Here is a 27,655-nt window from a genome sequence, read left to right as displayed (position 1 = left end):
TCATTCCTTTTCTTAGTGTTGTAAACATATGTGGTGCTGATGCTGACCATATAACTCCTTGGCTTAATAGTACAATAGTTGGTACAGTCATAAAATAATGATATGTTCTCCTCTTGTATTAATTCATGCACTTCTACATAGAAGAACCTTTGTTTCCATATCTCCAAAAGTTGAGTCTGTTCATCTGGACGTAGCGTTTTCAGTGGGAGAAACGTTTCAACACATCCAAGTGACTTCTTCAGTCTCTTCAGTCTTTGTTTCCATAGTTCACACTCAAGTTAATCAAATGTAAACCCAGAATTTTGCAGTACTTCAGTGTAGATGGTGCCCAGGGGTATGTATAGAAGGGATGAATCGGTTGTACATGGTCCCTCTGAAACATGGTTCTCCTTCTCTAGTTGCCTGCACCCCAAATGCATTGGACTAGAGTACAATCCCACCACTGGATGAGAGCACAGATAGGACCATTAACGCAAGTACTTTACTCAGGTTTTATGTAGTTATACTTCATTTAACTATTTCCATGCACTTTATATTTTGAGTGCAATTATAGATCAAGTTACAGAGCAATATATCTGTAATTAAAATCATCAACAGCTGCAATGTTAAAGATACATACACATAAATATTTCTAAAATAATCGAAAAATATCATACATATGATTCTAACAGTGCCATTTCACGTGAGTACATTTTGTTCAAGAACTTAAATATATTTAAATATACATCCTGTGAACTACTAAGCTATTTAAAAATGATTCTTTTACTTAGGTAAAAAGTCTCTAATACCTTTTTTTCACTTTGCAAAAAACTATCCATTAGAAGTTTCTGTTTAAATTCATATGCAGCTCCAGTTTTCACATAATAAATCTGTAAAAAAGGACTGCGTAGTTTGAAATTGTTTTTTGATCACTAGTTTTATACACTTATTAAATATATCTGGTCCTTGTGTTGCACCTCATTAAAAAGAACCCCAAAACAAAACAGTCTTGATGGCGCCCTTCTGTTTACAACATATCTTGGGTTTAAAAAAAACAACAACTATGTCCCGCTGCAGTCAGTTATGAGAAACACACCTACGGTTCTCATTGTGTCGGTGCCATGCTGGCCCTTCCTGTCCAGCCTGTTGTTTCATAAGGGACGTACGTGGGAACACAAAGCACAATACTCCGTTTAAATATATTGAAAACCAGGTCACCACATCACAGCAGGCTCACACACATACTTAGCCTGTTAGGAAATAAGAGATTTCTAATGAACGCTTCACAATAACACTGACCACCTCATGTTTAAGTCCACACTTTTAACAGCCACTTTGATTTGATTAGTTTAAATGCACTGCAACAATCACGCAGGAAGGAATGTATAGTCCTGCTGCATTTTGAAGCAATGTGGGTGCATCATTGTGATATTCTACTTAAAAAAAGATCCTAGGAAATCACATTGAAAAGAAAAATCATTAACACAGTGGTGTAGCAGTTAGCATTGTCACCTTGGCGCGCAAAGGTCTCAGGTTTGAATCCAGCCTGGTGGCCTTTGTATGTGGATTTTTTAATGTTCCCCTCATATCTGGGTGGATTACCTCTTGTTGTTAATTGTTGTAAATGTGCTCCAGCATCTAATCCTATAACAAGACAAATCAAGACAAGAATCACACACACAGTACTATTGTTGGTTTATTATAGCATGCAATTTCATGTGCTAAAATCTTCTTTTTCATAACTTAACGTCTCAGTGCAACCCCGAAGCAGTATGCCGCTGGGCCAAGCTGTCTGCAAGTCATTGTAATACATTTGAACAAGCCAGAAAATGCACCAGAAGAATCAGTCAGTAAAACAAAACTCAAACAGTTTCATACATTATTAAGAGCACATAAATCATCACCACCATAGGTTAGACTTTACTCCAGCCCTGCATTACTGCACAATTAGTAAAAGGGAAACCTTTCACAACGTGATATTTCCAAGGAAATAAATGGAATACATAACAGTATTATTCATCTTGGGGACCTTTTGGATATACCGTCTCTTAAGGATTGTAGTTTCCTCATTCTGAAACATTACACAACTGCCCCAATGACTTAAACATTTAACTATATCTGATTATCACAGGTTGTATAAATGAGCGTCTATACTAAAAGTCCATCTAATGATGGTGTCAGACTGTATACAATGACGGATGTGTACCATCTCTTAATAGTTTACATTTCAATCGAACAATAGATTTGCAAATAAAATGTCTAATACAGACATGAATAGTCAGAAAACATCAGTTCATATGTTTCACAATCAACAAACAGGCTTTCCCCCCATATAATATAGAATAATGCGACACTTTTTTTCTAATAAAAAACATTTTTAGCAAACTTTCATATCCAAAAGAAGCAGACTTCGAATATACCAAGAAAAAAAAATACCACAACAACCAAATGTGGTTATAACAATAATAATATAATCTCTATTAAACAATAATTGATTTTCATGAGCAAGCAATTAAAATGCTGCAAGCAAACTTCAGCACTTGACGTGGCCACACAGTGGGCATGTGCAGAACTCTTACAGCGCTGGGTGTGTTGTATCACAACTACAGAATTGTCATTACTCCTCCGCCATCACAAGAGGGATTAGATCGCATGCATGACGCAGGATGCAGGGAGGGCCAAGGTTTAGGAGGTGGGTTGAAGGGAAGTGGGAAGGGGCACTCGCTGGGTGCGATGGGAGAATCAGTGCAGTGCAGTGCAGTTAGCCACTACAGCAGTGCTCCAGACACTTTATAGGAAACAGGGAGTATCACTTTGACATTACTTCAATACTCACAATACTGTTTTTACATACAGTAGTGCCCAGCCCTTTCTCATGTGAACACAAATAGCAAAGCCAATACTTAATACCGAGAGGCAAAGAAAACACTGGCAAATAACATAATCAGTGCTAACACTTTAACCCACGCATGGTTGGGGTGAAAGGGTCAGTTATCAGCAAAGTGAAATTCAGGCAAATACTTCCACATAATATTCAAAGTGATGGATATAGAAAAAGCCAAAGTAGCTGAGCAAATTAAGACTTCCCTGAGCAATTCAAAACAGACATGGGTCCACTAGCCCCCTCTAATGGAACAAAGCACAACTACAAGAGAAGTATCTCACTCCTCGACTTGACAGAGCCTCTCCCTCCTCGCACAGTTTACAGGGGAAGGAAAATTAAAAGCTGTGGGACGGGGCGCGGATTTCAGAGACTGATTGTACTGTACCCAACATGGCACTTGACATTATTATGTTGTACTTCAAAGGTGAAGCTGTAAACAGATGCAGAGTGATAGTATAGGTAGCTGAGCTGATTTAATAACCGGCTGGAAGCAGCTAAATCCCTGTGCCTGCCCTTGGCTTTCACGGTCACACAAAACAAAAAATAAAGAAATAATTTTTTTTTTAAATTCTAAAGAGTATCACATCAAGTTATAATGAAATGCTCAGACCAATTTATCCAATTCCCTTCTCTCTCTTTCTCTCTCCTTTTACTTTTATAAAATAATGAGAGAAAAGATGTTAATGCTTATGTTTCTGAGTTTGTTTTTTAAATAGGTACAGTAGCGGGGATAAGAGGAAATTAAGGGAGCTTGAAAGACTTGAAAATCAGTTAGCTTTCGACCTCAAGATTTAGAATTGGATGTAAACAAACCTCATAACTTTATATCCCATATATGTATGTATGTATGTATGTATGTATGTATATATATATATATATATATATATATATATATATATATATATATATATATATATATATATATATATATATATATATATATATATATATATATATGGGTTCATGTTTTGTATTTATTAAAGTCACTAAGAAAAATTCACTCATGACAAGAAGCCTCATATTTATAAAAGGAGTGAGGCACAGCAGGGCTGTATGGAAATCACCCATATTGAAACAAAGCCATGGTGAAGTAGCACACGGCAATGTAACACAGACAAACATTAGAAAGCAAGTCTACCACAATGTAACACACAACTAACAACAAAAGAGTGGCAAAAAACCTATACAGAAATACCCAAACAAACAACTTCACAGAAGTTAGTTAAATGAAACTAACCAAAACTTTTCAAAAAGTAAAACAAAGGTTTATAGATGAACAGATGCACGAAGTGGCGTCCCTCTCTTGGGTAGGCTTGACCTTTAAACATCACGCACAGCTGGTAAATATTGTTTACACAACACACACACATACACAAACAAACAAAAAATGACGGGACCGGAAATAATAGACGGTGGACTTTTTAAAATGCAGTTCCGTTTTAAGATCACATTTGTGTTTGTTAACACCTTTGAAATGGTAAACAAACAGAGCTTGTGTGTGAGCGGGGGGACTGTAGAGCACATGCTTCGTTTTAGACCACGCTAAGGAGAGAAAGGCCACTGTATTGCATGTTTGTGTGAATGGCAGTCACATGACGGCGTGAAACTCTTTAACTTAATAAGAGTAGCTGATTAGTGCCACTACAGGCACAAAGAGATAAAACTGACTTGTAGAGAAATTCATTACATTTTCTCTAGCTGCTGCTTGAACTACAAAGTCTGTTCCTAAATAAAATACATTTATGTTAAAAGTATTGTATCATTCATTTAAAAAAAAAAAAAAGTAGAAAACTGACCTTAGGTGATCAGTGATCTTTTGAAAATTTAGGTCTGTATGTTTGTGCCTCTGATCCCATGACAGGACTGGAATCCAGAGCCCAACGTTTAAAAGATCATATGACTCAAAAGACAGAGGCTTGATTCACTATCAGCACTTTTTAAAGACCTCTGCTGCTCTTTTTTTTATTTTCTCAGAAGGGTGCCGTGCCCTTTCTATTTTTGGTCTCAGTATAAGTAACATCTATGTCTTAATCTTTTCAGAGACGTAAAATGAAATGTCAATATGAAACATAAGGCTGCTCAGAGAAGGCATTTGTTATAGCCTAATAAGACATGGAAAAAATTTTGTCCGCCTAAAAAAAGGGATAAATAATCCCACTGTTTACCCTTTAAAAAGCTATGTGGGCCTTGACCATAAACCAGCACCTGCTTTGAAACTTTTGGAAATGCATGTTTTCCAAGGCACAAGCTAAACGCAAATTACACACAGCGAATTAATGTCAAAGCATTCAATGTTTGGGACAGGCGTAAGTAATTGGAGGGTCTGCTGCTGCAAATGACTTCTGTTTAATTTCCTGTGTACCTCAATGCTATACTGGGAGAAAGGATCTCAGTAAACTTGGTAAAACTGAAGAACATTCACTTATCATATTGTCACCCATAAACTTTATCTGACAGCTTATGCAGAACGACAAGAAAACCCCCCCAAAAAAAACGAAACAAATGAATTCAATCCTATGTGACCGATCGGATGGTTTAAGAGCTCTCCAACCCTCCTTGTAAATATGACCAGATTTGGCACGGCAAACACAGACAAGTTCAGCATCTACTATATGGGAAAACTGGCTATTTACCTTCCTAGCCATAAACAGCAAAGTTGGAAAATTAGTAAAATGTGTATAACTCTTGACCTTGCAGCGTGGCACAGCACAGGCTGTTGACCATTATCTGTCAAGTTTCAGTTAGGCATGTGATCAACATATATGAAGGCTGGAATTAAAAGGTTTTCCATTCAACCAGGATGTGGAACTCAGGTGTAGCTCTTTGTAGGTCAGTGATTGACTTTGTGTCCTCTTAGCTTCCATTGAGCAGCATCTCTGGCCCAGATGTTTCGGGACAAGCCCGGGTAGAAGTGTCACCCAGTCGAGGGGGTCCAACCTGGAGCTTCGCAATGCCCAGACCTCCTGATACTAACCCTCCTGGAGACAGAGACTTCCTGCAAAACAGGAGAGAGCAAAGATGTGAGACAGGAAGACAGCGAGAGATTGTGCGTCACTTAAGTCAAAAATGACTCAAGACTCGGGGCAATCCTGTGAACAGTGATTACCATGGTAATTCACCTGAAGGCCATTTTTTTCAACAGGTGAGCATCCATCTTTTCTGACTCTGTTTGTGGGTGCTCTGCTGCAGGAGATGAGATGAGGGTAGAGGAGCACGGAGGTGAAAGGAGAAGGGAAGCATCCTGAGACTGTGGGGTGACCAGGTCTAACGACTCCTGTGAGGCAAAATTGTAACACAAGACAAAGGATAAAGAGGTCTGGTCGATAATTAAACCTTTTTTTTTCTCAACTTGTTTTTTTACTGAGACTGTTCCCAGTTCAGAGTTGGGCAAATTCAACATCAATCTTCAGAACATGAAACTACATATAGCGTCAGCATATACAAAATCATACTGACCTGAGACTTTATTTCCTGCTGGTCCGAATCCTCCATGTCTAGAGCACAGAGTTCGAGCTCAATGTCTCGATCTGGGTCTGACTCGCTCTCGGCTCGGTCCTGATCCTGGCTAAAGGCGGTCCGGTGAGCTTTCAGATCAGACACAATTTTCTCTCCGCTCCCTATTGAAGTTCGTCTGGCATGTAGCTCTGAAGCACAGAGCTGCTCACTAAAGCAAGCACAGACCGGCACAGATCAGTTTTTTTAAACAAAGATTACTGTGTGGTCATGTACAATCATGTGAAAAAATAACATTTCCACAGGCCTTTAGGAGCTATAACTTGAAGTAATAGTCTTCTATATGACTTTATCAGTCTCTCACATCGTTCGAGAGGAATTTGCTGCAATTCATAGAGGTTAGCACACATTTGTTTTTGCACAGCTCTCTATGGCCCAGCATCAGAGAGCATTTCAGTCAGGTTTAGGTCTGGACTTTGACTGGACTATTGTGACACCTTGATTCCTTCATAGCCAATGTGTTGAAGAGTTGCTGCTGTGATTGATATCACTGTAATGCTGCATGACACAATTAGATCTGAGTTTAAGTGGTCCAGCATATGACCTCACATTTCACTTTACAATATGTTGGTATCCACAGGAGTTTATTGTTAACTCAAGATGCTCAGATCCTTGGGCTCGTAAAATGAGCCTAATTCATCGAACCTCCACCACCGTGCTTTAGAGTTAGTGTGAGATGTCTGTGCTGATATGCTGTGCTTGATTTTCTTCAAAGATGGAACAGTGCATTATGGCCAAACATCTCTACTTTGGTCTCATCTGTTCCAAGGACAGGTTTGTATAGATGAAACTTTGCAAGCCTAAGCCGTGCTGATATGTCACTTTTTGAAAGAAGAGGCTTTCTCCTGGTAGCCCTTCCAAACAAACCATACTTGCTCGGTCTTCTTCTAATTGTTCCGTCCTGAACTTTAAAATCCTAACTGAGGCTTCTAGTGTCTGATTTCTAGCTCTGACTGTTGCACAATGTGATGGGGGTAAATGTGATGGGATGCCCACCGCTGGGTATGCTCCCGAAATTTAACCAAACTTCTGCATTTATCTCAGTGGTCTCTCTTGGTGATGATAAGTTAATCGTGTGCATTTGATTAGCAGCATCTGGCTGCTACTTACCCTCTTAATTCCTATGGAGGCAGTAATGGTGTGCGTAGCCCTGTGAAAACCTCCTTTTCACATGACAGCAATGAAAAAAAACTAGAAGGACAGAGTCTGAATGTAAATGCTGTACCTCTCCAGGAAACTGGAGTGGCTGGAAGAGTCTGATCCTCTGGAGCTCCACCTGTAGTCACTGTGATCCAAGTGAGCATTGTAATCTATGAATGAATGAAGAGTTGTAAAGTAAAACATTTGTAAAAACAACTGAATCACACCAAATAAAGCAATATAAGAAAAAACATCAGATTGTGCTTTAACTCTTTTCAAAGAAGGTACTGATCTACTTTTAAACATTTCTTATCTTTTCTCTTCTCTTTCGGTCCTTTTTGAGTTTTTCGTACGATATCTTCTTTCGTTTTTTATCCCTGCTCACCTTTGAAGTTGATGGGAGTGGTACTGGCGCTCCCTTGGCAGGCTGTTGCTTGGACAGGGTCAGTGGTGTGGTAGCCTGTGCGGGACGCCCTGGAAATGGCCCCCCACTTCGAGATAATGGGCCCCTCACTAAAGGGAATGATCGGGTCTTCGTCTTTCAAGCGACGGTAGTTATCCAGCGAATGCAGCCATCGCTTCCCGACGCCGCTATCTCCGACGCCACCACCTCTACTTTCGTTACTGTCCAACTCCTGCATGGGGAAAACACGTGCACATTTTAAAGCGATCGCACACATTTGTACACAGCCAAAAATTCTGTGTTTTGCAATAAACAATTGATCCTTTTGTATATATGAAGAGCCTTACCGAGTGCTCAGAGCAGGCGTGAGATGAGGTGTGCGCAAGCGTTTCAGGCTCAAATGAGCTGAGGCAGGGCCCGATGGTACCACAGGACCAAGGGGAGTAGTGAGCCAAGCCTTCATCACCTCTGAACCTGCATCCCACACACTGACCTCCACTATTTTCCACATGCTGAAAGAGAGAGATAGAAAAACAGTAAAAAAATGACTTGTGCTTGCTGTTCATTGCTCTAGATTTACTTGCCCAAAGGTCAAGGACATTTATTTATTTATTTAATTTAAGATTTATTTTTCAATTTTTCAGGCACCTGAGGAGAATAGCTACACCTTTTTTTTCCTCCGCTGATCTTCGGCCAGGAATATGCCATGAAATATTCAGCTGTGTGAATGGCATGCTGGTTCAACATTTCATATTTTGCATTTGATAAATCATGCAGAAAAGCTAACATATTTTTAAGGTGCCCATTCTCTTTCCCAGTTCATTAAATACTGTCACCTTGCCTGGTTTCCTTTGGCACCTGTGCTGTGTGACACCTGGTTACAGTAACAAGAAGCTGGTCTTAACTCACCACGTATGGACACCTTTAAAGGACCACCTTAAAGGCATTAAGTATCCTTTAGCATAATTTGCAAATGATCCTGAACTTGACAACCAAGAGCAAAATTAAAGTGTAGATCAAAACAAAGTGTTAAACACAAAGAACAGAAACCACTGTTCCCAAGCTTAAGAATTGGTAACTGAAAACCACACCCACCCTTTTTTGCTTCCCTATATGGACTTTGTCACTCTTTAAAACAGAACAGTTATCTCCCAGCATACAATATTGCTGCAGCCGGTGAGTCAAAGGACACTTTGTTCATATCTCAGCAATCTGACAGAAAGGCGGTATTTGACACCCTGAGATGAGAGCGTGTTGGTCATCCCTGTGACAGATTGGCAGCCTGTGTGTGGGTTTAGATGGGATTCAATTCCTCCAAGACCATGCAAAAAGCAAAGTAACGTCCTTAAAATATAGCAGCCACATGTACTCACTAAGTTGAATTTCTGCACTTGCTGCCAGTGCTGACACTTTGCAAAAATCACTGCGCCGACAGCCAGTCTCCTTGGTCTTATTTGCTTATTCTTGTTATGCAGAGTCTTTCAAATTTTACTGAACGTGTTAAGCAAACAATTAAAAAAGTTGTGCACCTAATAAGTGGTCGATTTAATCGTGGATGTTTTCACAAACAGACATCTGCCAAACTGTTAAACAAAGCTTTACTCCGCTGAAAGCCTGAGTCACTGCTTGGTGAAGTCTTGCCTTCTCTTTTTCTCTCTCACTTTCTCCCGCACAAACACACACACACACACACACCCACACACGCCACAATTGTGCATTGCTATGGTATCTTCCTCCACAGTTGCTAGGCAACTATCTCCCACTTAAATAGCATTGGACACAGCTGAAGCATAAGCTTTTGGGATAGGAATTAAAAAACAACATAATTTAAAACCGTTAAAACACATAACCAATTCACCCCTTCGTAGCTTCATCCGCCTGCAGTGAGCACGTTAATAAATATTTAATAAAAAGAAGGGCAGTTTTACTTGTCATGGCAATAAATCCCCTTAAAAGTGTTGTGTGTGTGTGTGTGTGTGTGTGTGTGTGTGTGTGTGTGTGTGTGTAAATAAGGAGAAATGGGCATCTCTTTTATTTGCTTTGATACCTCTGTCCCAAAATCGATGGTGAAGATGGGAGAAGACTGGGAGGGTCTGTTGGCACTGTGATGATGGTGATGATGAGCCCACTGTTCCTGCTTCCTTCTGAACAGATCCTCATAGCCTAGAGCAACACGTCCGTAGTCCTGAAGAGGGAAGCGATGGGCAGGGGAGGAAACATCAACAGAGATATTACAGCATATATAAGAATAATATGAATAATAATATATCTGAACCCAAAATGGTAGTATTGATACAGCCTTTGCAGTCTTCTGCACTTGTGTGGCCTAGGTCTGAAACTGGTAGCAGCCAGGGTGGAAACTGTAAATAACTATGCAAGATAATGTAATGTCCTTTATGTGTCAGAGAAATGTTCACGGTGGTTATTTTTTCTATTAGTTTTCCTCATCACGTGTACATGCAAGTGGGGGGGATACTGAGTTGCATTGCACTTAGTGGATTCATTTTCTTTTCTTGGCTTTTAGTAACGCATAATAATGCCAGATGGGATCATGTTTGTTTGCTCTTTGCAGATTTTTTTTACACTGCATTTCCTCATTTTCACTTTTATCTCCACAAATACACCCTACAAAACGAGTCTTGTTATGTACGACAGGTAATGTAGCTCTGTCGGTGAAGTGCGCTTTAGCACTGCAGCAGTATAGCTGGTAATGCTATACGACGATATGAGAAGGAGACAAGTGAGTGGGAGAGGCAGAGACATATTCGGGTGAGAAGTGGGAGGACTATAAAGGAGGTTGAAGCTCCATGCTGCAGCTCTGTGACTGAAGGGGAAGGTAGAGGTGAGGCGATATGTGGGTGTAAAAAGAGTAAGAGAAGGAGAGGAGATGTTGCTGTAAAGAAGCAATAAATCTGTTCAGTGTAACACAGACCACCACCAATTAAAAATTGATAAGGTAATGTGATATATTGGGATGTTAGCATTATTTTCCTCAGTAGGGACCACTATTTTTTAATTACAGCACAACTCAGTCACTTATCTCTCTCTGTATGCCCACTGATCAATAATTCAAATATATATATTTTTTATTTTATTTTAAAGACTTCTGCTCTTCAAATGAGCCATGGGGGAAATTACAATATCACCACTGAATTAAATGTCTAAGCGAGATGTTACTGATAAGAGGAAAGTTTATTTTTCCAGCCAATTAGTAGTGAGTGTTGCCCTCGGCAATGGTGAAGATATGTTGGAAGATAAAGGGCCAAAAGCTGCAGTTCTTCAATAGACCACTTGGGGCTGGCTCTAAAAGTGTGCCAATTCCTGTACACCCCCACGCTACATATGCCCACTTAACTGAAGAGATGAAATGTATTTACAGCTTTGTTCTATCATTTATTTACCCCCTCTCTGACAGCTGCAGTCCCCTCCATAATATCTGAGCTTTTTCCCAGCAAAGATTTTAATGGTGATTACAGTAGCAGTGTTGCTGTTTTGGATGCTAGAAAAACATTTTCTTTTCACTCACTGTGAGCTCACTGTGCCGGTAACAGCTCTGCCTCTTTGCTCTGAGTGTGTATAAATTATGACATCATCGTCTTTGCTGCTGCTGCATTATCAGTCTTTCTGTTTAAAAAGTGGGGGCCGTGTGGGCTGTTGTCATACTTTTTATTCACATGCCTGCTCCGAGAGACGTTTCTATTGCAGGTCTATTTTTAGTCGCAAATGTGGGTGAAACGTTCACGTTTACATGGTGACAACTGCGCTCTACAGACTCATAGATTAAACAAAGCTTCGATGCAAACACAAAAAGTATGTCTTTTATATACAGTCTATGGTTGTTTCCCCTACCCTGTGTAGCCCTGCACGATGTTCAGCTCCAGAACAGTAGTTGCTGTCTAGAGAGTTGAACCTCTCCCTGAGTGGAGGTTGGTAGACAGAGGAATGCAGCACCTCTGGAGGCAGCGAGTTACTCCTGGCGTCCTCTCTGTGGTACAGCTGCAAATGTAATCATCAACATTACAAATAAAGTCGCAGAATTACCACACTTTATGGTAGTATGATAGTCGAGATTGCTCACCTGAGGCCTCCATACTCTCCTGCTGTCATAGAGGGGAGCGTAAACTCCATGAGCAGGGCCCATTGGGTGCCCTGGGTGGGCATGGAACGTGTGAGGTCCCATTCGATCTCTAGGCGGGTGTGATGGGTACCCCGAGGAAGACGAAGAAGGTGGGTGTGGAGTTTGAGGTTCATTTGGATAAGAAGATGGAGGACCAATGGAAGGTGGCAGAGAGGATTCTGGGACGTTGGAGGATCGCAGGAACCGAGCCATACAAGGTTTGTGAGGGGGATGAAGACTTGATGGGTAATAGGAACCTGCTGGAGAGTAGGAGGGAAAGAAGAAAAACAGAAGCTATGAGCACTTTCCGCCTATCGCACAACAGTGAAGTATTTCTGCACATCCAACTTCGTGTAAAAACAAACTCACAGGCTGGCTGATAGTGGGCAGTGTCATATGTGGAGTGAGGCTCCTGGTAGTATACCTCGGACGCCTGAGAAGGATGCGATGGACGCAGAATAAACTGACCATGTTTGGGTATAGGAGCACCACCATCAGACCGTCCGACTGTGGTCAAGGGAGACATCACTGATGAGTGGCTGACTGGAGTCCTGGGAGGAGAGAGAGGCTTCCTAATGAACCGAATGACAACACACAGAGAAAGAGTTAGTACAAGATTAGGACTGAGTTGGAAATTCATATGGTGCTAGAGTTTTCACCTGTAGTTATTCTCTTAGACATATAAACAGCAGTGCTACGCTTAAAGCAAAATTAACATTGATCACAGGGTTAAATACCAACAACAGAAGATGTAAACATCAGCAAACAGGTGGAAACAACTCTTACTGTTCTGCTGACCCAGATGTGGTTTTGTTGGAGCCAGACACATTGGGCCCACTAGTTCCATTTGGCACAGCTCGCTTAGATTCCTCCATCACATCGAGCCCTCTGGAGATCAGCTGAGGGTGATTTAGGCTGGGTACTCCCTCCACCATGGTGGCTGTGCTGTCTCCATTGCCTTTGAGCCCCTGTCCTACTCCTCCAGACACATCAGAGTGAATGCTGCCCTCCATGGTGAAAGTTTTATTCATTCCCCCCTGCGCTAAAGGGAACCCACGGCCCACACTGCTGCTCTTCTTGTTCCTCAATCTAAATCTATCGAGTAAAGGATGCACAACAGGAGCATTCAGTATAATGGACATGTATCAGGTGCTATTTTTTTTAATCATAGAAAATGGAAGTTATGTAGTTGCACACTCACTTCTCCAACTCATCCTGTGTGTGCGCAAATGTGCAGCTGGTTCCTCGGGGACAGCCTCCCTGCTGACGAAGATCTCGGCACATGCTGGTCTTATACTTGCTGTTTGCCTGAGGCTGCAAAATGCACAGACCCAACTATTAAACTACTACGTTTATCTCATAGGTAAACCTACTATAATGAACATATCTCCCTACAACAACAATTTCAGTGCTTTTCCAGGCGCATGAGACTCACACGGCAATTTCAGTCTCTATTCGCTTGGCTATACTTTTAAAGACGAGGTTCAGTCCTCTCAACTAAATCTGTTAGCTGTTAACAGCTCTACCAGCTCTTTAAAACATATATTATGTTAATGGTCTTTTACAAACTTGCAGCACATCCCACCTTATACCTGGTTATCTGTTTTGCGACTATAATTGTTAGCCTCAGGGTACCTGTGGAGTTTCATGGCTCTTCTTGCTGAAGTTCTGTATGAATTCCACTAGACCATGAACCACCAGCTTTACAGCCAGCATCACACTTTCGAGCTCCTCCCATGATGGTGCGGAAGCATCTGCACACAGAACGACAACATACAGTTTGTTAAGCAGAGGTTTTTATTACTAGAAATCCACAAAATTTAATCTACTGTTCTGTGTAAAGGGTGGAATTACTAGCCCTAACCCATATTTCTCAACCTGTTGCTTCCTAAACCCAATAGTGGGATTAAAACAGTTCCACCCAAAAGTGAAACTGTAATTTTGGTAGGCCAGCCAATCCTGAGAAGGTCCACTAGTCTTCTGGGTTTTCTCCGTTTGTGGATAATGACTCTGGCTGTGGTTCACTGAAGTTCCAAAGCCTTGGACATTATTTGTGATGCTTTCCAGAATGACAGATGTCGACAGGGCAGGGCAGGGTGAATTACTTTTCACACAGGTAGGTTTGGATAGCTTTTTTCCACTGATAAATGAAATCATCATTTAAAAATGCCCTTTGTGATTACTTAGGTTATCTTTGGCTAATTGTTAAATTTGTCTGATGATCCGAAACATGTAAGTGTGAGCTATTCACAGAACTAAATTACAGAAAGCCCAAGTAGAATTCAACCAAGAAATTTGTAGTGTAGCCCACTGAAAATATAGAATAAACAACTGAGACCCTGTTACCATTAAGTCAAATTAATACTCTCCCCATCTGGAGAGTTATTTCTATCTTTTTGGACGTTCCTACACAGTCTAATAACTAAAGAAGATATGAAAGCAGGAATGCTAAAGCTAAATACTATCATAATGAAATGTCACAGTAATATTTACAGCATTCAGATCTTGGCTTCGTGCATTAAGATGTCAAGATTTGATAATTAACACAAAATACATTGTACAGCTGAAGGTCACATGACTATTTTGTTTGAAAAGCACAAGCTTCCAGTTTTTTGCTGGCTGTAGCACAGCAACAGCACTGCAGAGGGATAATATCCCACATGACACCAAAGAAAATATAGCCACTTGCAGTAATGCAGCATGTATTGTCTAATGATTTGAGAGGCACAGTGCAGAATACATTTCTGAGTGCTGAGGGTGTATGTAAAAGACAAATAGACATCAAACACTTAGTCATTATGTTTTGATTAGTAAATGTTTAGCACACATGATGAATCATAACTTTCCCTCTGTCTTGCACTCGCAATTTGCCTTTTGGCATGTAAGCAGCACTTTTTTCACTCAACAATCCTTCTGAAACCCTAATAATTAGAACCATATGGATACTGTTACCCTGCCTCCCACCCTACAGCAGCTGGAATAGGCTCCAGCCCTCCTGCGACCCTCATAAGGATAAGTGCAAGAAATTGGATGGATTGATGGATGAATACTGTTCTCTATGTGGCAGTCCACACCAGTGGCCTGTTGAAGCTACTGTAGGTGGAGTCACTGGGGATATCCAGGGGTAGAAATATGGAGTGAACTAATAAAAAAATATATATAAAAGAAAATAAAAAAATTGAATAAGGTGGGCAATATAAACAGAGTTAGAGAGGCAAAGCTGAGATGGTTTGGACATGTGCAAATGGGGGGAGTGGAGATATTAGACAGAGATTTTGAACGAGGATAAGCAATGGGTTGATGTGACAGAGGAGGATGCTAGGGAAGCAAATGAACAAACAAACCTGATGCTATTGTCCCACCGTTTATTTCACAAAAATCTGACTTGGGTCTTATTTTCTTGTTAATAAATGATACAAACTGTGGAGTGTGGGGCATGTGAAGAAAACCAGAAAAAGCTTGAGATCCATGGTGTTAAATGAAGGGATGTACCTGGGTTGTGGTCTATGTTGGCTAGCAGTTCTAGGTGTGGTCTAAGGCTTGTGAGGTTGGCAGGATCTCCTGTCCTCTGCAAGACGATCGTCAGCTCCTGAACACTCTTTGCAAACGACTCTGGAGACTGCAACTAGAGCAGATGAAAGAAGATGATGGTCGTTTTTCAAGGAATTAATAAACAGATGATTGCATTATTCCTCTGCTTCCGCTCTCCAGACGCTTGTTATAAATAGAGATGGACCAATCCGATATTACGTATCGGTCCGACACTGACATAAATTACTGGATCGGATATCGGAGAGAAATAAAAAATGTAATCGATCCATTAAATATCAAAAAAGCACCTCACAAAACTTGCAACATGGCATAACTCGGCTCATAACCGTAGCACGTAGCAGCAGTATGCGTCACGTGATAGAGCGGCTGTGTGTATTTGTAGCCTCGCTACCAATCCGGCATTTCATCTCCGAGGAAGTTATCCCAGAGAGAAGTAAAGCAAATGTGTAAGTTCATCTCTGAATGTTTGTAAAGCATTCCCGCGTTAAGCTTAACAACTGATATATCGAGTCACCTTTGCCCAGAAAGAGGACACCAGCAGCTGAACAGCAGCAGCACGTTTAAGCTTGTTAAGCTGTTGTTAGAATTTATTTAATATTACATTCTACTCGAGGATCTTTTTCTATGTAGCTGATGGCTGGTAACTGTGCAGGGGCGGATCTAGCAAAGTTTAGCCAGGGGGGCCGATAGGGCATGAACAGGGAAAAGGGGGCACAAAGACATACTTTTCTTTCTTATTCTCATTTAAAATGTCGAGCTTTTAATCAATAATTATCTGAATCTTACACCCAAAGTTTTAATTTGATGTAAAATGTATAGAAGCCCATTACTGTATATAGCAACTATTAAGTCTAATATACCCTAGTAAGCTATAGTACTTTTTCCTTTGGGAAGGTACCATCTGTGCAGTCTGCAGTTCTGTTGAAGATGTTGAATCTATTTAATTATTTTTGAAAAATAATTTATTTCTGAGCATTTTTTCCACACTGCATCAAATTAAAGTTGATTACGTCAATTAAGCATCATGAGGTGGAGGGTGGTTCCCTATTTTTTTTTATTTATTTATTTTTTGCTGGGAGTTTTAGAACACTATTAGTTAGGTTGCTTAATATTTAAAATACCAGAATAGGAAGGATGGAGTAGGTTTAAGTTTATCAGATTGATCAATATTGCTGAACTATGAAATATTTTGGGTGCAGTGTATTTTTTGCATACAGGTATAACAGATTAGCTTTAGTGTTTGTTTGTTTTTTTAACTTGAGTATGAACTTATACAAAAAGCAGCAAGATATTAAAAAAACAGTTTTATTGATTAAAAAACACTATATCGGATTTATATCGGTATCGGCCGATATCCAAATTTGTGATATCAGTATTGGACATAAAAAAGTGGTATCGTGCCATCTCTAGTTATAAACACTGCTTGAAATTTTAAAAAGCAAATTCAAGCTGTCACAACCTTGCACACGGTCACCAGAGGTGAGGACACGAAGCCTAATGGTACCTTGTCAATGATGGACTGCATATGTGACTTGTGGACCAGGTCTCCATACAACAGAGAGGACCACTGCTCAGGTGAGATTCGCAGGCCCGCTTCCATTGCGATGTGGACGATCTGCGCGTCATGTTCCCTCCTCAGTGCCTCATATGTGCGAAACTCCTCCTTGAGCTGCATCAGGGAGGAGTCCTCATCACGCTTTGTCACCTGATGATGAAGATGGATGAGCGAGAGAGGGGATGAGAGACAGGGGAGTGAGAAGAAGAGACAAGGACACAAATGACCTTTGTCTCCAATACGATTAGACAGACAAAAAAAAAAGAAAAATCAAACTTTAACACGATTTCAAAATAAAGCTTCATGTACTCTTGTGTATATTATAAATAGTGCACTTAAAACTGAGGCACAATTTTAGGTTATCAACACCATTGACGTTTTGTGGGGTCAGAAAATTGAATGATTAAGGCTACTATGGTAATTTTGTACCAGCAATGAAATCATGTTGTTATAATGCACACCTGCATGGCTTCTTTGGAAAAATGTGTGCCTGTTTTAAATTCCTGTTAACTCTCCTTGTCCTTAAATTACAATACATTTCTATCTGTGAAACCTCAAATGCTGAGTGTCGTGTTTGCAATTAGTCTCGTAAATCAAACAGAGCCGTCACTTTGTCAACATGTGGTGTCTTCAGACTCAAACACTCAAATTCAGATCACACAAAGGGACTCTCCCCTTCTCAGAATCTGCCCTATGAGTAATCATCATAAGACACCAACTGTCAGCTGTTTACAAATATAAAAACACAATCAAATTTCACGATCAGGTTTTGTCTTTACTCCTTTATCTATCTTTGCATCGTTTATCTTTCTGTGTATCTCTGTGATGTCTCTGTCTGTCCTGCGAGGCGGGGCAACAGGTGCAAATATAAACTGCCGTTGCATCACAAGCAGATAGCTGGCATTTCTGCCCTGCCAGCGATGTCTGTCATCAGATAACAGGCATAAAAATACACACGCGCGCACACAGATGCGCACACACACGAAAATATATTTAAAGAAGCCCATCTTCTTAATAAAGAAGTGGCCTTTTATGAATTATTAGTACCAGTATTTAAGTGGAGAGGATTCACACTGTAATCCACTGGATTGTGCTCATTTTCATATCCATCCACAGCTGAAAGGGAGTTTTGCAAAGCTTTCTCAGACACTATGACTAATTTTAAACGAATCGTTATTTTACTTTTTTTTTTTTTTGGAAAACATTGTACTGACGAGAATGTAAGTTCTGGAAAGTACCTACAAAACCAATGCCAAAAAGGGGATATTAATCTGAAGCACCGCCTCATCAGAAAAGAAACCTGTAGTCGTACCCGACAATCTATTTAGGTCCCCTCCATTAATGAGGCCATTTATCGTGGCTTGGGTTCTTAGGACAGCACCAAACGGTGATGGTTTTGTAACGTTTGACATAGAACAAATTCAATGATCTGTGGTTTGCTTGTTCAGTTCACTGAAATGTAGAACCTGTCATTGCAGCATGTTTACACATTCCTGTAAGTGTGCATACATCTACTGCCTGTACCTTGAAGCAGGAAGCCCTGTAGAGCAGCTGCACGACGTGGCCTATGCTGGTTTTGGAGGCCTGGGGGAATCGAGCTTCAAGCTTTTGGACTACAAACAAAACCAGCACCTTCCTGGACAGAGCTGAACCGTCCTCCAGAGCCAGTAAGACAAGCTTCAGTGCATCTTCTTGCATAGCTGATGGAGGACGAGTTGGAGGGTTGTACAAGGATTGAGAGATTGACAGGATAGGAAAAAGGTGGTAATGAAGGGGGAAGTCAGAATGAAAGTAGCAGTATATGAAGAGGAAGTGGGGAGAAAAGAGAGAACTTTTTAGCACAAACACACTCAGTGACATGGGCAGCATGCACATGCTATACATATTCGAATATTCAACACTGGTTACATAAAGACTAAACAAAGGCAAGTCTATATCTAGTAAACAAAGGGTTTTGGAGGTGTCCTCAGATTTAAATGAACTCATTGTGTTATCATGACAAGAAAATCTTTCCCAGTCAGAATCTGCCCTATGAGTAATCATCACAGGACACCAGGTTCCAGCACCAGCAGGCGGTTTGATGAAGCAATTTAAACAGTTCTGGACACAATGAGTCCACTGACTTGATAAAAGATGACAGGGTGACACAAATCTAGTCTAACAGCATGAATCGTTAATGTTAAGGAAAACTCTTTAACTGCACTGCTTCCACATTTAAAACTTCAGAGTGTCAAATGTTTAATAAGTGATAGTTTTTAAGACAACATGTTTTACATGTTTACATCTTTAGCATACCTTACAGCACTCCAGTGATGATGCATATACATTATGCAAATGGTTGGAATTTAGCTGTGATTAGAAAGTGCTTTGCCTCACAGGCATGAGTATAGAGGCACTATGTGATATAGCTAATATGTTTCTGTCATGCACACTTACCAGGTCCCAGAAACTGGCAGCCCCGTGCCCTCACTGCAGCCCAGAGGTTTGCAGAGAGCTGCTGGGGGTTCTGGTGCTGAAGGATGAGCTCGGTGACTGTCCTTTCCCCCAGAGACCGGCCTGCCCGAACCGCCCGCACGCGACCCTCCTCCTCCACCAGCTGGCAGTTCACCAAGGTCACCAGCTTCCTCTGCATGGGCCTACTGAGCACACTCGGGCTCAGGTTTGCCACACCTGTATTAAGCGACAGCTCCGGAGTTAAACCCACTGTTTCTAAAACCAAATAACAATGAAAGCATTCACTTTAGTCATCAGATATTTAGTCTCAATTAAATAATAGCTGAAGAAAAACAAATTAAGAAGAACTTTATCCTCCTACACAAAAACAACAGCTGAGCAGTCAGTGTTCTTATGCATGTAATAACCTCCAACCAAACCCTTGCTTTTCCTTCTTAACCAGATATGATCACCTATGAGCAAAATGATGAACACTGCCCCAATCCCATAAACCGGAAGTCTATGAACAAAGAACCAGTCTTTTTCAGTAATAAAATCTTCTTTTTATATAGTCCGGAGAGAGATGAATGTTCCTTCAGCCTTATAAAAGCACACAAGCTTCCAGCATCGTGAGAAGTGTGAGAATCATCAATGCCAAGTTACACAGGCAGCCCAACTGCAGTCCCCACGCACTGAATATAAGGAGCTTAATTCTTTTTCACAACTGCCCAAATGTACCACACAAAGCACACATACAGTACCTTTTGAGCCACTGATGGGCTTTAGGTAGAGAGCCAGCTCTTCTACACACATCCTGCAGACCTCATAGTGTTTAACCTCTGCTGCACTGCTCAGACTCACGGGTTGAACATCTGGGACCTGATATCATACCAGGGATGAACACAGAAGATATATAAACACATAAAGCTTCAGGCTTTTCTCACTGTGACAGTGTCACAATCGCTCACATAAACAGGAGTTCTCTCTTTTTTGCCTCACCTGAGCGCCAACCAGCTGCAGCAGGGCGCAGTTGACAGGCAGCAGGTCGATGTCGGTGCTGATCGGCGTCTGATCAAAGGGACAGGCCTTGCGGTGCAGTTTGTGTAGGCAGGTCTTACACACCGTGTGGGAGCATCCCAGACTGATGGGCTGGTGGCCGCTGCTGTCAAACTCATTGTAGCAGATGGGACAGGACAGGAACTCTGTCCACTGGGCCGCCTGCACTGGCATCCTGCCACCACACCACCGAGACAGGCGATGCCGAGCTCAGGTGGAACGCATGTCAACGACCCCGACAACAGCACCTGCTTGCCAGTGCCAACGATGACTGTAAGGAACAGGATGTAAAGATGTGAATTAGCTATTTAGGGATCAATTAATATATCTCATTTGAACTCAAATATCATTTGGACCGATGTGCATGAAGCCCAGCAAGTGTGAACACTGGATAGGTATTTCAGTTCCACGCATTTTGCAAAGTACAAAGGCAGCCCCTCACATGTCATAAAAGTTATACGTTTATTATTTGCAATGAGGGCAATAAAACCGTTTAACTTCCTAAAAGAAGTAGCTGCCACTGGGTAGGTGTGTGTTCCCCAAACACACACCGCAATAAATGGCACCTCCTCAGCGAGAACACAGTTTCAAGTCCAGGTCTATATTTCACCGATCTCATTACAAAAGCAACAACAAGTGGGAACAGACGATGACAACAACAGCAAGTAGGAAAGAGAATTTAACAGCATTATTTGTGAACCTGTTATGAGAGTGCAAAAGTTCAGAATGTATATTAGTAGAGAAGCCAAAAGAAAAGTTTTACATGATTGTGAGACTGAAATTAGTCATGCTGAGTCTTCCTGGTTTGCTTTTTATAACATACCGTACCTTCTCTTGAGTGTGCATGAGTGTGGACATAACTGATAAGCACTGACAGTTGTGCACAGACAGCTATGCACATAGAGCTGAATAGTACCAGAATCTTTTTTTTTTATTGTGAGGACAATTTCAAAGCCCAACACTGCACCAACACACACAGAGTATCATGAAAAGTTAACCCAAAGCAATTCTAGATCATTAATACTGGTTTTAATATCCATTGTTTTGTATTTTTACAAAACCTAATTATACATTTTCCAATATATTTTAAATCATGTGCACAGATAATCGGAAATAAGCCAAAAGCCGCTTTCAAGATTTGAGTCGCTTTGGCACAATGTGCAGGATATAATGCCGGGATACTCTATTTTACTACATTAACATCCAGATTACATTAGTGCTTTAATAAAATACTGCTGTGATTTACTAGAAGAGTCAGGCTTAGCCACTCACTGTGTACAGCATGAGAGAGGAGGAAAAGTATCAGGTATATTTTTGAATTTATAATGGATGTTTGTTTATGGGATAAAGTAATGCTGTGGTTTTATTTTTGTTTTGTTTTTTCTGTATTATATTGCATGTTATTTATATATGAAATACTTAGTATATTATAGAGATGTTATGACTAATCTGAAAGTATGATTAAAAACATCTTGTCAGTAGATGATTCAGTTGACCAAACCCATTCATTCATATATTTTCTCAGCTGCATTTTGAACTCAGGGTCAGCAGAGCCAAGCTGTCTTGGAAGTAGAGTTGGGCTACACCCTGGACAGGTGGCCAGTCAATCACAGGGCTGACACAGAGAGAATCAACTGACAAGCACACATGCAAATGTGCTAATATTCTGTGTAAAAGCCTCATGACTAAGCTTCTATACATAGCTGGTTATTGACCAAACGCAAAACCTTTCATAAAATATAACCACAAAAAGGAAAAAATCAAACACAACATGATCCTTCCGTCTCCACTATGCAAAATGTTTAACACTGCCTTCAAATGGTGAGCGCCTGTTGCATTCATAGTCTGTTGCATCTGCTCAAAGTACAATATTCACTAAAATAACAACAGCTGGTGCCCTCACTCAAACGGATTTAGAGATACAATAAAATAACTTTATCACGCACACGCCAACTGAAAAAAAGACGACGATTAGAGGGAGCTGTTAATCGGCTGGACCGGTTTTTGTTTACATGTGTAGGTACTGCATGTATCAAACTAATGGAGAACTATTATCCAAAACCAGAAAAAGACACCATTTCTAATTTTATTTTAAATACTATTTTTGGAAGCTTTATGAAAACCAAGTCTGTTAACAATGGCAACTTTGCAGCAGAAGGAGGTCAAAAAAAGAGGAACTGTGCGCATTACGCACGTGCTGTACTCCGCGTTAAACAGCAAATATGCCCAAAAAGTCCTGCAAATCCATATGCAGCCATAATCACATAAATGGCAGCCTGCCAGATTTACTGCAAAACAAGACATACGCACCTTCGGAACGACCCACGACTCGCCTCGGCAGCGCTCTCTGCTTGGCCGCGTGGATAGCCCCGCTCTGTCCTCGCGCGTCATATTTCCTTCCGCGAGAAGCCCAAATATAACACCGGTTACAGCTTTTGTAGCCCACAACCTGCTAAAGAGTGAGGTAACACTCATGTGATGAACCGGCTTCTGGGGGCTTTTTGGAAAACCAAGAAGGTGGGGAGTTTTACCACGGCGCGTGAGCCGGATAATGTCTTTCTGTGAGTCCTTGCAGATTAAGGGGGGTGTAACCTCTGGGGGCAACTGTTTAACCGTGATTCACTGTCTGTAGTCACGTTGACAGCCACCTGTTCCTGTTCTGACAAACTGCTATCCCGTCATTTTTTTTTCACAAATAAGCCCCAGCTACAACTGTGCCTGAGTGCTCGAGGTACAGCAGTACTTCCCGGGTTGCTCGATGCAAGCCTACGCTATCACACCACTATTAAAATAAAAAGCATGAGTACCTCACATCACATGAGTGGCAAAAAAAAAAATGTCATAATAGACACAAGATTTTTATTTCTTGCATGAGTGCATCACTGCTGCATTTAGGCAGAGCATGCACATACAAACAGACACAAAGCCCACACAGTCATGAATACTTCCAGTCTTGTGACAGAAAGAAGTGGGTGTGCATTACTGCAGACCACAACTTCCTCATCGAGGTCCTCTCCTTTTCTGATTACACTAAAAAAGGGAAATTAACCTATGAGCAATGATTTTTTTAATTTTTATTCTTTCGGGGATGCCTGTGGCAGAAGCGCCTCGAGTTCTCACTTGAGAATGAGACATTCTGAAGAGCATGAACAAAGAAGAGGGTCAATATAAGCGAGCTTGGTGAAATTTAAAACACACAAGGCCAAAGCAGTTTTTTGCTTTCCTCACATGGTGCTGCTGAGCTACCCACTCTACTCAGTTGACGATGAGAAGTACATTGTGTCTTTACAGCCAACAGTTGGCGAGCTATCATCTGGCTGTGAGGCCTTGCTTGGCCCCCTCTGGGTGTGTGTGTGTGTGTGTGGGGGGGGCATCTGGAGTTTCCTTTGGCATGTCTCACAGAGAGACACACACACAGACAAAGATTGTTAGGGAGTGTTCTACAGGACTTGAAGTAATACTCTACATCGGGGTGACATTTAGCTCATCACATGGGTATCACTTATGCTTGGACTAAGACTGAGTTAACACAGTTGAAGCTCTTAGAAAATATCATGCCACAGCTCAAGTCCTTGTTACAGTTACAGGTTTTCGCTACACACTGAAACCTAATTTCTGCTACTGAAAATGGCAGCACATTTGAAAGGAATAGCGGAAGTAAGGATCATCCAGCAGACAGCCAATGAGGCTTCAGTCCAAGCAGAACACACCCACTAGCCACCAGGATTAGGTCATAGCTGGAGTGAGAGCTAACAGACATGTAGTAACAATGGATGGGTGAATTTTGATATGCGGCCCTTACACCTTACGTGTGCGTCTGTTGCCGCCACCAATTCCTGAATGTGTTGGGTCATGATGTTTTAACTCTGACTCCCGCTTAAGTATTTCTGTAGGCCCAGCGGAGCGATGTGGCACAGTTACCTCTATTCCACCCCCCCAGTATCTGCAGAGAGACCCTTCAGGGGCAGCACTACTTTTTCATACACTTCTGTGTATGAAGAAAGCAAAGAACGTGGGGCGTACAAAGGGAAATATTTGTATTTCTAAACAATTTTAAAGCCAACATCGCATAGTAAAAGTGAAATAGGAAAACATGTTTTAAGCAGTTATGCAGTGCTTAGACAATACAATCTTAAATTGGCTGTGACAGCTATAAGTTTAGGGCCTCCTTGTGGCTTTGCAGTCCAAGACGTTCAGACTGTAACTGTCTCTAAGCCAAATTCTGACGTAATGTATTTGGATGCCTGACATTCCCTTTTATTGTCAATCCACATTTCCTGTATCGAGGATTCACAATACAATACCAGCATGACAAGACCCCCCCTGTGATTCATCACAATATCTGTGTAAACAGAGAAGAAGAAAAAAACACAGAAGAGGCACAAAGCACTAATTATGTATTGATACACTATGCTGCGTGTGTGTGTGTTATGACTGCTACTGAATAAGGCACCACAGTCGCTCAAGGTCAAAGGTTCAAAACCCAACGCCTTTTTTTTGTGTGGAGTTTGCATGTTTTCTCCGTACACAGTTTCCTCTGGGACCTCCGGTTCCTCCTGCCATTGAAAAACATGCTTAGTTAATGCTGCTCATGAAGGCCAAGGACATTTTCGCAAAACATATCAATGCTTTCAAGAGTTTTACAATAAAGTGCAGTTGGGTGGGTGGGGGGTTTGTTGGGTTCCCCTACTTTTTCCACCGAAACGTAATTTACTTGTAATGAACACATCACAGCTCCAGTTTATTCATATTTAATGCCTCTGAAATATGTCTACACATTATATTAAAAAAGGCTGAAATATTTCTAAATACTCGTGACTTTTAACACTTTTCGCCAACGTGCCAATGACCTGTTAAATTCAACCTCACAAATATCACAGCCATAATTTTACCATAATTTTACCATCCAAGCCTCGTGGGAACATCGAAGCACAACAAGGCTGAAACTTTACGCGCACAACACTGCTGCCAATAACATTTTAATAACATCTTTCAGTGTTTACATTTTAAAGTTTAATGGATACTTCAAAATCGCAAATCGGAAAACCTCATTTCACAGTGACAGTTTTTATATGAATGAAAACTTTCTATTTGAGTAGGTAGCAGCACCTCTGTGAAGTGGAAACAATAAATGCAAATGACAGTCAGCAGCAGATAAAGGATGAAGGGAAAGTTAGACTTTAACACTGAGAAATGATGGCGCCAGGTAATTGTTTGCAAGACTCTCAAAGGGCACAGAAAATCCAATCTGCTGCACAGGGAGCACAGAACGCTGATGCACTTCGAGCCTGCGATATAAAACCATAACATAAAGTCGCACCAATACACTGGAATTACCACACAGCTCGTTTTAAATGTTGTCAAAGCTTAGCAACTCTAAGTAACTGTGCCAAGATAACCCTGATAAGACAATGGTACTCGTGAGTTCATTGCATAATGTGCAATAATAACAGTGTGCAATACACATACACTTATTCTTCTTTTTTATACTAAGTTAATATACTGTGTTGTGTTGTTTGTTACGTTGTGATGTGTCATATCGTGTCGTGTTGTGTTATATGTAGTGCCGACGTAGGACAGTTTTTCCAATTTCATTGTACTACTGTACTATGTATGACTGTGCAATGACAATAAAGAGTTATCTTATCTTATCTTATCTTATTACAGTTCATATCACTTGTTTCACCATGTCATGTCACTTGTTTTTTTCAGTGTACTGTGGGGGTATGTGGGCTTGTGTGATTATTTATTCATTATGTCTGTCATCACAGTGTGTGGGGGTAGTGTCTAAATGGGAGGCAGGGCACTCATACATCTCACAAAGCTGCTGCTGGTTGTTTTATACAGCATATATTATATACACACTGCACCATAGTCTGTTTCACTTTGCCTGTGATTTGTGTCTGCAGCAAAGTGGAGGGAGGGCTGCTGCACCTTTGGTTAATAATGCTAGAACACAAGGTTGCTTCCAGTTGCAAATCAGCAGGTTATACAGTAACCTTCCCTGCAGGGCGGCCATGCTGCATGCTTAAACTTTAAGATGACAGCGGCGGTAAATAATATGCAACACCTGAACTTGGAAACTGCTCTGCTACGGCTCAAGAAGTCACTCTCTCAGCAACAGCGATGTTACTCCATAAATTTCACATTGTCTTGGAAGCGATCTCCGCGCACTGGAGCCAACATTAAGCAGTCTCCACCATTACAGCAGCACATCTACTTTCATATCGCTTCACATATTGCCACTGAGTGCCTCAACTCTTTCCAGAAAAACCCCTCGTTTGTATTCCCAGCTCACTTAAGTGCTGTCACTTCATTTCAACTACAGCCCACCTTCTTTTAATATAACACCAGTGCCAATTCAATTCTAGAAATTAATGCGGTAGGAGCATGATGGTTATTATAGACATTGCTTTTTTTTGTTTTGATCATGAGCCACGATACAAGCTCTTATTTGCAAACGATGGGGGAATAAAAAAACCCTAAACAAAAACATGTAAACAACCCCAAGATGTCAAAGCTCTGCAGAAAAATCTGAGCAGCGGGAGAAAGTAGCGCGCACCTCTGGATAAGTCACTTACCTCACGCGTTACACCAGAACACCGGAATAAACATATTCATAGCCATCCACGTGAACATGCCTTCAAAATTATTCTTCATCAGTTGCAAAACAAGCGCAGGGGAAACATTATTTCTAATGCGACACTGACACGGCACGGCATCCCAGAGCAGTAGAGACAGGTGCCTTGGTCCGCTTTTAATCCTCTGCCCCCCTTTCGCAGAATACGTGACAAGAGACGCTCGCTCCTCTCAGGTACGGCGAGCCACACGCCCTCTGCTTGACAAACCGAAGCTGAAACGAGGAGATGGTGGTATTGCTCCGCCAGTGATGGTTCCCGAACTGGCCCTCATCATCGGACTCAGCACCGAGCTGCACGGACAGAGAGGGGCACGCTCCTCCCCAGATATGATTTACTAACTGCACCGCGGTTCGGCTTCAAAGGCTGGTGCGTAAGGGTCAGG

General features: G+C 41.2%; 1 protein-coding gene across 6 annotated transcripts; it reads right to left on the bottom strand.

Moving 5' to 3' along the window:
* Window positions 1–1,657: 1,657 nt before the first annotated feature.
* rc3h2 (ring finger and CCCH-type domains 2) lies at window positions 1,658–27,655 on the bottom strand. 6 transcript variants are annotated; one of them, XM_076886390.1, is made up of 20 exons: window positions 27,214–27,655; window positions 20,576–20,903; window positions 20,338–20,455; window positions 19,580–19,852; window positions 18,668–18,843; window positions 17,093–17,293; window positions 15,529–15,661; window positions 13,672–13,790; window positions 13,238–13,350; window positions 12,823–13,131; window positions 12,406–12,608; window positions 11,998–12,293; window positions 11,769–11,915; window positions 9,967–10,104; window positions 8,267–8,431; window positions 7,902–8,151; window positions 7,602–7,686; window positions 6,320–6,527; window positions 5,983–6,137; window positions 1,658–5,858 (listed from the first exon to the last, which is right to left on the bottom strand). In XM_076886390.1, exons 2-20 carry the CDS (start codon window positions 20,804–20,806, stop codon window positions 5,717–5,719), a joined length of 3,462 nt encoding a protein of 1,153 aa, XP_076742505.1. In that variant the 5' UTR covers window positions 20,807–20,903; window positions 27,214–27,655; the 3' UTR covers window positions 1,658–5,716. The 6 variants fall into 6 exon arrangements, with proteins under 6 accessions (XP_076742505.1, XP_076742506.1, XP_004538364.1 ...); XM_076886391.1 differs by having other exon boundaries at window positions 11,998–12,296; window positions 12,835–13,131; XM_004538307.4 differs by having other exon boundaries at window positions 11,998–12,296; window positions 27,214–27,654.

This window comes from Maylandia zebra, linkage group LG7 (assembly GCF_041146795.1).
Source record: "Maylandia zebra isolate NMK-2024a linkage group LG7, Mzebra_GT3a, whole genome shotgun sequence".
Classification (NCBI taxonomy): domain Eukaryota; kingdom Metazoa; phylum Chordata; class Actinopteri; order Cichliformes; family Cichlidae; genus Maylandia; species Maylandia zebra.
Note: the sequence above shows the minus strand (reverse complement) of the source record. Positions and strands in the feature narration are given on the sequence as shown.

What these genes read in the sequence shown, in the direction of transcription:
- rc3h2 (XM_004538307.4), bottom strand. Translation starts at nt 20,806, where the DNA reads ATGCCAGTGCAGGCGGCCCAGTGGACAGAGTTCCTGTCCTGTCCCATC. An exon ending in TGCAGTCCATCATTGACAAG is followed by an intron (nt 15,662 to 17,092) that starts GTACCATTAGGC and finishes CATCTGCTCTAG; the next exon opens with TTGCAGTCTCCAGAGTCGTT. An exon ending in ACACAGGATGAGTTGGAGAA is followed by an intron (nt 13,132 to 13,237) that starts GTGAGTGTGCAA and finishes TTTACTCGATAG; the next exon opens with ATTTAGATTGAGGAACAAGA.